The 11619-nt window shown below is 39.2% G+C and overlaps 1 protein-coding gene across 1 annotated transcript in view; it reads right to left on the bottom strand.

Annotated features, from left to right (window-relative positions):
- Positions 1–3216: 3216 nt before the first annotated feature.
- LOC124796244 overlaps positions 3217–11619 on the bottom strand; it is an 85202-nt gene continuing 76799 nt past the window's right edge. Inside the window, exons 4-5 of the mRNA XM_047260338.1 lie at positions 9949–10065; positions 3217–3470 (exon numbers count right to left, since the gene is read on the bottom strand). Of these exons, the coding sequence (XP_047116294.1) occupies positions 3360–3470; positions 9949–10065 (228 nt within the window). The 3' untranslated portion in view covers positions 3217–3359. The remainder of the gene's footprint in view (positions 3471–9948; positions 10066–11619) is intronic.

Raw genomic sequence — 11619 nt, 5'->3', positions numbered from 1 at the left:
TTCTGCACCGGCAACAGTTCGCTGTTACGGACCGCTGTATGGGCAGTATGGCTTAATATCTCTGATGGCGACTGGTGACCTCCAACTACTTGTTGAATCCATGTCAAGTCGAGTTTCTGCACTATGCGACACAAAAGGAAGTCCGACACGGCATTTGGGGGTATTCTATGACTTTTGTCACCCCAGTGTGTGCCTAAAGTTAACGTGAGTCTCACTAATAGCCGAGCAGCAAAGCATTCCACAACGCGAGCCAGTCGAATCGAATGCTACTTAAGTGTATTGTGCTCATCAACGGCCGAGCCTGTTTCACTTTAACATTGTTTCCGTCGGAGGAAACTGTTAAATCGTAAGACAAACGCGTGGAACGCTCTGTAATAACGCACATACATGCGAAATAATGAAGGACTGGAGGCACATGCTACAGTAGCGGTAATAGTAGCTATAAATGAATGAACAACATTCTTATTTTTATTAAATAATATACTCTACAGCATCCTACATGCATAGGACGCACATAATATGAGCGCATGCATCACTACTCTGCAATTCACGTGTAACTATAGAACCACTTTCAGGCTAGACTTTTACTTGATCGTCCATTCTTCGAATACCACGTGAGAAAAATCAGCACTAAATACTTACGTGAAATCTCTGATATCCCTTATTTTAACTCCCCCCGTCGGAATTCGAGTCCTCCACCGGACATGTGTGTGTGTGTGTGTGTGTGTGTGTGTGTGTGTGTGTGTGTGTGTGTTGTCCTTAGCTTAAGTTAGTTTAAGATAGATTAAGCAGTGTTTAAGCCTGGGGTTCGGTTTCATAGGAACTTACCACCACTCTTATTTTAACACGAGTGTCATTTATCTCTATGCATATTTGATAGATTTGACTGAACAAAATATTAGAGCATTCGGAGGTGAAAGTTGTTCAATTAAAGTCCGTGAAAAGATCTCGCCAGGATGAAAAATGTTTAATGACTGCTACCCTCAGACACTCTCTCCCCTTTTTTGTTGTTACTACAAAACCAGATGACTTTCTTCGAATTTTTTCGACATGCTCCATCAATATTATTCTGTAAGAATCTCATATTACACAGCAATATTCCAGAAGAGGAAGAACAAGCTTAGTACATGCAGTTTAGTAGAGTTGTTGTACCTTCTAAGTTTTCTGTCCACATGTTGTCAACGTTATATTCGTTACAATACATAATTTTCGCTACGAAGCCTTTACACATTCTCTATTCAATTCCAATCTCTCCCCATGTAATTTCCGTCTTTTTGGAGCCCTGAACAAAGCCGTTCGTAGCCGTCGATTTGCTACGAACGAAGATTAGCGCATCTGGGTACATTCGTGGTTCAGCAGGCAATCGCAAACATTTTTCCATGAAGGCATTGAGCGTCTTGTCTCACAGTGGGGTAAATGTATTAACACTTTTTGCGATTGCTTTTGAAATAATAACCAGTTTACTTATTTTTTACCACGTGTCTCGTTCTCGTTTGACTGCACCTTATAGTTATAACTTTCTTTTACCTCCATACATGTCTGGCACAACGCCTTTTTCTAATCTTGTGCAGTTCATGGTACTCCGCAAGTCAATAGAAAGCTGTGCGTCGTAGAGAGACAGCGTTAAGAATATTAAACGGAATTTCATTGCACAGGTACATGTCGGCTGGGCTCTGATATTCGGCTGGGAATTGACTATCTGTAATTCTATGAACGAAAGAGTTTATGCTCCAAATTTACATCGTAAATGAGAAAAGAGGCGGAGGAATGTAACTACAGTGTAATATGTAATGCCGTGAGACACATTACTAATCGATCCACGATCACTTTTCAGTAAGGGCATGTGTACTGATGACCATCGCACCTTCCGGGACAGTGAGCTATCTGGCTACCGCAGTGACAAGATTAGGGTACACGGCGACAAAAGGTTACAAAATACAGGGTGATTCAAAAAGAATACCACAACTTTAGGAATTTAAAACTCTGCAACGACAAAAGGCAGAGCTAAGCACTATCTGTCGGCGAATTAAGGGAGCTATAAAGTTTCATTTAGTTGTACATTTGTTCGCTTGAGGCGCTGTTAACTAGGCGTCAGCGTCAGTTGATGCTAAGATGGCGACCGCTCAACAGAAAGCTTTTTGTGTTATTGAGTACGGCAGAGGTGAATCGACGACAGTTGTTCAGCGTGCATTTCGAACGAAGTATGGTGTTAAACCTCCTGATAGGTGCTGTATTAAATCTTGGTATAAACAGTTTACAGAGAATGGGTGTTTGTGCAAAGGGAAAAGTTCTGGACGGCTGAGAACGAGTGATGAAAATGTAGCACGCATCCAGCAAGCATTTGTTCGCAGCCCAGGAAAATCGACTCGCAGAGCTAGCAGAGAGCTGCAAATTCACAATTTCAGCAGGATGGAGCGCCACCACATTGGCACTTATCTGTCCGTAACTACCTGAACGTCAACTACCCGCGGCGATGGATCGGCTGCCAGGCAGCCCGTGACAGAGCACTTCATCACTGGCCTCCAAGAAGCCCTGATCTTACCCCCTGCGATTTTTTCTTATGCGGGTATGTTAAGGATATGGTGTTTCGGCCACCTCTCCCAGCCACCATTGATGATTTGAAACGAGAAATAACAGCAGCTATCCAAACTGTTACGCCTGATATGCTACAGAGAGTGTGGAACGAGTTGGAGTATCGGGTTGATATTGCTCGTGTGTCTGGAGGGGGCCATATTGAACGTCTCTGAACTTGTTTTTGAGTGAAAAAGAACCTTTTTAAATACTCTTTGTAATGATATATAACAGAAGGTTATATTATGTTTCTTTCATTAAATACACATTTTTAAAGTTGTGGTATTCTTTTTGAATCACCCTGTATTTCTCGACAGACTGCTGTTATGCCGTACGGAATTCTTTTACTTTTCACAATAAGTAAATTGAAAAGATATGAGAAAAGCAAACGACGAAACACTATGTGACGTAGTTACTTAGCTGTCATCTGTCAGAATGATGGAGTATACAGCCAGGGACGTTTGGGCAGCTAAGACAGACAGAATCATGACGAGTTATCTCATTTCGTATTTTCCAGCACTAAGACTATAGTGGTACGTACCATCGAGTCGGTGCTGTTGCTAATATCTTGAATTATCAGGACAGAAGTGAAAGAAATCCCCTGAAAATGTTTTTGTACAGCTCACATTTATTTAATCATATTAAGAGATAGTTTCTCAGTACTCGAAGTGATCTCGTATATCTATTGTTCAAAGTACTAACACACCTACTGTTAATTTACGTGTATTTGGAAAATAAACTTTTGGAGGTATTTTTATGTGTTTTTATTAACAATTTAAAGTCATGTTCTAGAATGGATATGTTATGTGGTGCAATATTTCTCCCAGGAGGACGTTGAATACACCATCATTCCAGTTTTCAATGTCATTCCACAGGTACGTTGAGCTCGTCAGCCTCGACTGAAACAAATAATAAATAACTATAAAAATAAGAGAAGTATAAATGCGAGAATTTTTAACGAAATATAGCGCCAAATATCCCAAACAAAAGTAAAATAGTGTGAAGAATGTTTGCCTCCTCTGAAGCTAATTGTACAGACCGTAAAAGCGCTTCATTATATGTCTCGGTTAGCCTCAATCATTTCTATTCAGATTTTGGCACTTTGAATCATACACGTACAAAAGAAACTGCCGAAATATTCATAGACGTGGTTGTTATATGAAAGCGTGAACGCGAAAAGAAAGTCTAGATAGCGTTTGATAAGGTTAAGACACAATTCGTGAAGGCTCTTGAAATCTTCGCAGTTGTCTAGATGATTTTTTCCAAACCTCAGATGGTATATCGCCAAACTCATACATCTACACAGCAACGTGATTAGTCATTTCTTTGGTACTTGCCCCAATTATTTTAGAAATTCTGATACAATGTTATCTATCCCTCCTACCTTATTTGATCTTAAGTCTTTCAAAGGTCTTTGTAATCCTGATTCTAATACTAGAACCACTATCTCTTCTACATCGACACCTGTTTCTTCTTCTGTCACATCAAACATGCCTTCCCCATCATAGGAGACTTCAATGTACTCTTTACACCTACCCGCTCTCTCCTTTGCATTTGACAGTGGAATTTCCATTGCACCCCCTGCTTTTAATTTCATTGGAAGTTGTTTTGTCGTTTCTATAGACTCAGTTAGTCCCTCGGACAATCTTTTCTTTTTCGGTTTCTTCACATTCCATACAGCTATTTTGCCATATCTTTCTTGCACTTCCTATTTATTTCATCCCTCAGTGACTTGTATTTCTGTATTCCTGAATTTCTCTTAACGTTTTTCTACTTTCTTCTTTCATCGATCAACTGAAGTATTTCTTCTGTTATACATGGCTTCTTAACAATTACCTTCTTTGTACCTATGTTTTTCTTTCCAAATTCTTTGATTGCCGTATTTAGAGATGTCCATTACTCCTCTACTGAACTGAGTGCTAAGCTATTCATTATTGCAGTATCTATAGCTTCAGAAAACTACAAGCGTATCTCTTCATTCTTTAGTACTTCCTTATCCCACTTCCTTGGGTACTGATTGTTTCCGTCTAGTTTCTTAAATTTCAGCCCCCTCTTTGTCACTACTAAATTGTGTTGTGAGTCTATATCTGCTCCTTGGTACACCTTACAGTCCAGTATCTAATTTCGGAATCTCTGCCTGACCAAGATGTACTCTAACTAAAATCTTCCCTTATCTCCCGGCTTTTTTCATGTATACTTCCTCCTCTTGTGATTCGTGAACAGACCATACGCTATTACTTGCTGAATGTATTAAAGAGCTCAATTAGTCCTTCTCGTCCCTCATTTCTACTGCCCGTTTTTCTCCTCCTTCCCCTACAACCGCATTCCGATCCCCCACGATTATTAGATTTTCATTTCTCTTTATGTAGTCAAGTGCCTATTCAGTATTCTCACATAGGCCTTACTTTCTCTGTCTCTTCATCATCAGCTTGAAACGTCGGCATGTATACCTGAACTATCGTTATCGGTGTTGTTTTGCTGTCGATTCTTATGAGAACAATCGTATCGCTGTACTGTTCACTGTAACTCACTCTCTGCTCTACATCATTATTCGTAACGAATCCTACGTTGTACGATTTTCTGCTGCTGTTGATATTACCCTACACTCGTCTGGCCAGAAATCCTTTTCTTCGTTCCATTGCACCTCAGTGACCATTAGCATTTCCCTTTTCAGATTTTCTAGCATTCTTACCACGTTCAAACTTCTGACATTCCACTCCCGACTGGAGAAAGTTACCCTTTCGTTGGTTATTGGATCTTTTTCTCACGGTCACTCTCTCCTCCCGGAGATCCGAATGGGGGACTATTGCAGAATATATTGCCAATCTCCGGAATATGAGTATGAAGCACTATTTACAAGTTTACTGTAGTATCAACAGTTTATTTTCCCAATTTGTGCAGTGAAGGCAACTTATAGACGCTATTCATAGAGATTACGTTTCAATCACAGGCTTTGCACGTTCTATGCTTCATATTGAATTAACATATACTATTATATAAATCTAATTTTTGTGCAATATCGTGGTCACTTAAACACAAGCAGATAATTGAGTCGGTGGGTTACCCTCAAGACCAGGTCCATCAGACATTGGCGTCTGCAGTCGATTTATATGATCAATGCAGACTACTTGAAACAATTTCATAATGCCTTCTGTGTCAGATTGTGATGCAACTAGTCAGTCGTTGGCGACTGAGATAATGGCGGGAATTTCTGGTGCAGACAGGCCACAGACTTGAACAATTTAATTCTTTTTCTTATAACTTACATTTCCAGCAATTCTCTCATACGTGACCGTTGTGGGTGATCGATGTGAGTAAGGATCTTTCTCCAGAACTAGGTTACCCTCTGATTATCTGTGATTTTTCAGTATCCTGTTTCATCGTGGAGACATTGTGCACAAAAAAGAATGTGCATACTTCATTTATACTTCTCCTTAATATTTCCTTTAGAATATGTTGCTTTTATTGATTAAAGCTTTAACCGTTAAAAACCTGAATTATTTCTGTTGGTGGTGGAGGGGGGGGGGGGGAAGGAAAATGTTTCTTTGTGCTGATTTCAAGTCATCTAAAATGATTTTAGATGCAAGAGTTATACAAAACTGTTTACCAGTTTTCAAAATGTACTGTATGCACTTGGCTTCTTTTATGGACTAAAATAACTAATCTTGAAGTACTGTTGTAATAAATAAACTGATCATTCAATAATTACCAAGCAGTATAACAATAATGATAATGTTTTTTTATTCAGTGGAATACAATAAATCATTTCCGTGTATATTGATCATTTCGACTTGCAGCTCCTTGTCTTTACCGTGTTTGCAGTTAAAATTGTAGGATGTTAGGTCCGCCAGTTATGCAAAACACGGTTTCTTCCAAGTATCCACACATGTTTCAGCACCACTGTGGCATCATCAGTAGGATTCCGTTTTATTTGATCTGTAATGTTAACATTTTTACTAAATGACTACAAAATTACGTGGATATTCAGTTCAAACAATAATTCGTTTCTTTTTTTAATACCTTTTTTGACTGGTTTTAGATGACAAGCTACCTGCAATAAATAATACACAAGTGGTCCTGAAAAGTCATGCGCACCAAGTGTAAAGATATTAACAAGAATAAACGAATTATTGTTTAACTAAATATCCACATAATTTTGTAATCATTTAGTAAAACTGTTCACATTACCGATTAAATAAAACGTAAACCCACTGACGATGGCAAATTGATGCTGAAACATGTTTGGGTGCTTGGAGGAAACGTTGTTTTGCATAACTGGAGGACTTTACATCCTACAAGTTCCGTGTATTCTGCGGTCACAAGCTGCTGTGCACTGCTATGTTGACTTGTCGGTATTTTTGCACTGAACCCAAAAGTTGGGAGAACTTGTACTTTATAAAAAGGTTGAGCATATAAAAATGTGTACATGAAGTTTCCACTGGGGAAAAATATTTCTGTTCCAGCTAAGAGACAGTAAAGTGTAATGTGCATAATTGTAGCCAGTGGATCTGAAAGCATTAGGAACAATGCAGAAATGATAAGTAGACAGACTATGGGCTGAGAGTAAGCTTAAGAGTGATGAATGTAACGAGAAATATGAAAAATAAGTTAAGCTAGACACTAGACCTCAAATTAGTAGTAGACAAAGAATTGGAAATCTGATGCCTTGGAAGCAAAATAATTCATAATGGACGAAGAAAGGAGAATATAAGAATCAGACTAGCACAGACAAATATGGAAATACTTGCTAAAAGAAGTTTACTAATATCATACATGGACCAAAGATTGAGGAAGAAATTTCTGACAATGTACGTCTGGAGCACAGCTTCGTATGAAAGTGAATTGCAGACTGTGGGAAGACCAGAGAAGAAGAGAATCTAAGCTATTGATATATAGTGCTAAGAAGCACGTTAAAAACTAGTTACACTGATAAGACAAGAACTGAAGAGGTTCTCTGCAAAGGAATATTTGGAAACTGCTGATTAGAAGCAGCACAAAAAGAAGGATATTTAGCATCAGGGAACAGCCTCCTTGGAACGAGATGGAGCCTTGGAGGGCATGTAGGGGAAGACAGATATTGGGATATTTCTAACAAATGACCGGGAACGTTGAGTATAAAGGCTGCTCTCATATGGAGAGATTGGTACGGAATAGAAGTTCATAGAAAGAAACATCAAACCGTTGTGATTACAAAAAAATTCAAGCACACAACTCATTCGCTGAGTAACTGAAACTGATTTTAAATGAATATTCTAATACGCAGTTTGATGTAATTTTAGAAGCAGCACAAAAAGAAGGATATTTAGCATCAGGGAACAGCCTCCTTGGAACGAGATGGAGCCTTGGAGGGCATGTAGGGGAAGACAGATATTGGGATATTTCTAACAAATGACCGGGAACGTTGAGTATAAAGGCTGCTCTCATATGGAGAGATTGGTACGGAATAGAAGTTCATAGAAAGAAACATCAAACCGTTGTGATTACAAAAAAATTCAAGCACACAACTCATTCGCTGAGTAACTGAAACTGATTTTAAATGAATATTCTAATACGCAGTTTGATGTAATTTAATACTACGTGACAGACTGAAACAATCCCTGTGTCAAACTTGGTCTCAAACTCGGCAACTTTTTTTTGAGAATAATACTCTACAGTGGCACAAAATTCGAAAACTGGTTAAGAAGGATTCGAAAAATTGAAGCTGCGGAGGCGAGTATTCTCCCTGGAGAGTTCGTAAGGTAAGAGAATTACCTACGGAAGTCAGACATTTGATTCGAATCCCGGTATAGTAAAGAGCTTTAATTTGTCAGTGAGTTTCGAGAGAGATTTAGTAGTCTCATCGGCCACAGTGACAGTGATAACCGATAGAAACTGGAACATTAACATTTTGTGACTGTGTCAATCATAATAGCCTTTTAGGGAAGTTAAGTGTGTATGGAAATAATAGTTCAGCACATCCGTGGTTTCATACTAATTTATAAAACAAAGGGAATCGAGCTACTCTAGGCTTTTCGAGAAATAGAAAGAAGTAAGCAACATCATCTGCACGGGGAGAAACTGCAACTGAAATCCCACAGAGGTGAACATATTCCTACTACTATTATTGCCTTGTGTTGATATACCATTTTATCCTTTGAAGCAAATTTTATGAACATCCATCTAAGTTTTGCTGTAGCAGAAATATTTACAACTAGAACATTAGAAGAAAAAAATGTTATGCATTATGCTTAAACGAATCTGGCCCAGAAATGGGTGAAATATTCACCTCCAAAAATCTTTGGCTGTCAATGGGAATAAAATGTCCTACAGATACTACAAGAGTTTTCAAATGTCCTTTATCATTAAAACCTCCTTCTGTGATGTAGAGGAATTCATGAACACAAATAATTAGAATGATAGAGAAAAGGACGTAAATATACGGCATAGAGCCACCAAATATTTTTCACCCTTTAATAGGTGATCTGTGTTTGTTCAGCTGGCACGTTCCGCATCATAACCTTAATAGTGAATGTGATGTATGGAACACACATCTAACTGAGAATCTTGTGATGTAGTCCCGACACCGCGTAAAAAGGAAGTAAGGCAGGAAATGAGAAACTAGATAGGTGCTTACACAGTTTTACGATCAGTATAATTATGAGGGTTGCCCAGAAAGTAATGCATTGCACATTTTTCTTCAACAATTCTTTATTGATCATGAGAATTACACACTCGAAAGAATGGTGTTTTATGAACACATCCTATTTTTCCACGTAGTCTCCATCCCGTTCTATAGCCTTCCTCCAGCGCGATACAATGGCGTGTATGCCCTGTCGATATCAGTCGTTGTCCTTGTGGCGGAGCAAGTACTTCACTGTGTGAATCACCTCCTCGTCATCCTCAAAATGTCTTCCACGAGTGACATTTTTTAATGGCCAAAACAAGTGGAAGCTCGCTGCAACACGTCAGGTGTGACATCTGTGGACGGTCTCCCTGAGCGCTGCAAATCGTAGACCTCCGCCGAACCGCCTTCTGATGACTTCATCCTCCGTGCCCAGCGACTAGCTGTACTTCTGTCAGCAGCAAATGATCCACAGACTTTGCACAAGTGTTTGTGAGTGTTCTCCTTTGTTCCTTTCCCTGCAGTGAGGAATTCCACGACAGCACGTTGCTTGTAACGTACATCACCTACAGACGCCATTTTGAAACTGTCCTGCAGCTACGCTCTCAGTCGAAAGTGACGGAAACTTGGCGTGCTCAGACAGGAGATTTCAAATAACATAAACGTAATATTTTGCATTCGTAGAATTATTTTCGGCTGAGAAAAAAAAAAAACGGTGCAATACTTTCTGGACAATCCTCGTAGTTTCGGATATTTGATATGAATTCATTACTCACCACTCTGGCCATTGCCCTGGTGACAGGTGTGTCTGGTAAGTACTCCGTGTACCTCGCAGACTGGACATGCTTCACGTTGAGAGCGTAGTGTGGTCGCTCCGACGGTGGTTTCCACACCTGCGACAAGGACACAGTACCAAGACAGGGGGCCAGAACGCTCGACACCGAAGACTGCACATACAAAATGTACACAGGAATGGCAGATATCAGGTAAATACGGATCATGTTCATGACCTGCTGCTAATACATTTAACTATCATCATCAGACTGATTCAGAATTTCCTGTAAGTGGACCTACTGGTTTCTTTTAGTGGGTTGTTGCAGTTTACGTGCAGGAAAAGGCTGTGGATACTAATACTACTGGCATTATATTCTAAACTCCTCCTAGGACAGGTACGGATGAAGTAATGCGTTTGAGATTCCACCGGAGGCATGGCACTTGCAAAGAAACTGTCCAATCTAAAATTTCAAAAAACTGACCTGTAATTTTTTGCGCAGGAATAATACACAGAGAAAAACACAATGTCAAAATTTTAGCTGCTAAGACACAATTCAAGTACTTTAAAAAGACCTTAAAATCTGTCAAATTAGTAGCTCGCCAAATGGCGGCAAAATATACACCCATGCCGTAACTGTTGCAGACAGCGCATTTGCAACGCCTCGGGCACATCTCCTTGGTTCACAGCACATTGATAAACAGATAACATGGCACAGTCCGATAGTAATTTGTAAAGCGAATTTCAGTTTCCAATGACAGTTTCTCTGAGACAGTTGTTTGTAGTTAGTATTTGCTCGAATCTATATGTCATTTAATATTCGTAATAATTAGCAGTTACCTTTGCCGTACCGGTACATGTTAACAATGGAGATAAAACAGAATTAATATCTTGGTATAAGCTTAGTAATAGCATATGTCAGGTTCCAGAGTTAGCCTCTAATTGTAATTCAGTTAATGTTTTCAGATATGCAAAGACGAAATATGAAGAATGTTATATGCACTCTAAATCACTTACGTCTCCTGAAGACCTACATATGTTTTATTTATCAATCAATTTTTTGGACATAAATTCCAATGTTGTCGACATTTCGTCAGAAATTGCATATACATTAGAATAAACAGGAAATAACTCGGATGATTCCGTGAACAGTTGTTCCAAGTGTGATTGGTGTGATAATTAAAGTCCACAACAAAAACAGAGATCCTTCCAAGCCCAAAGTAATCATGTACAGTTGTAGCTTTCAGTGACATAGGAAAGGCTGTAAATTTTTGGCTTAACGAAGGAGAGAGAAAAGGCCTGAACTTGAGCAGTATGCAAGGCCGGTTTTGTTTAGTAAATTTTAAAGAAGAATTGTACACATGGAAGAAAGGTTTTCACGAAGTACGAAATATGCACTAGATGAGACTCGCAAAAATGTGGAAAGAAAACTATTCGAAAGATTGAGAGCTGCTCGCGAGAGTCAGTGCATCATTACCGAGGGAGACCCACAAGACTGGGCGCTGTGAAATAAAAGGGAGATGAATATCATTGATTTCCAGGCTTCTATGCCCTGGTTACACTGATTCTGAAAATTATACGGAAAATGTAGTCGCAAAATTACGAAGTTTACCTCAAGTAAACATGTAGAGAAAATGTGATTATTAGGTAATAATATAGAGAAATTCGCTGCTGA

Source organism: Schistocerca piceifrons, chromosome 4, assembly GCF_021461385.2.
Source record: "Schistocerca piceifrons isolate TAMUIC-IGC-003096 chromosome 4, iqSchPice1.1, whole genome shotgun sequence".
In the NCBI taxonomy this organism is placed as follows: Eukaryota; Metazoa; Arthropoda; class Insecta; order Orthoptera; family Acrididae; genus Schistocerca; species Schistocerca piceifrons.
Note: the sequence above shows the minus strand (reverse complement) of the source record. Positions and strands in the feature narration are given on the sequence as shown.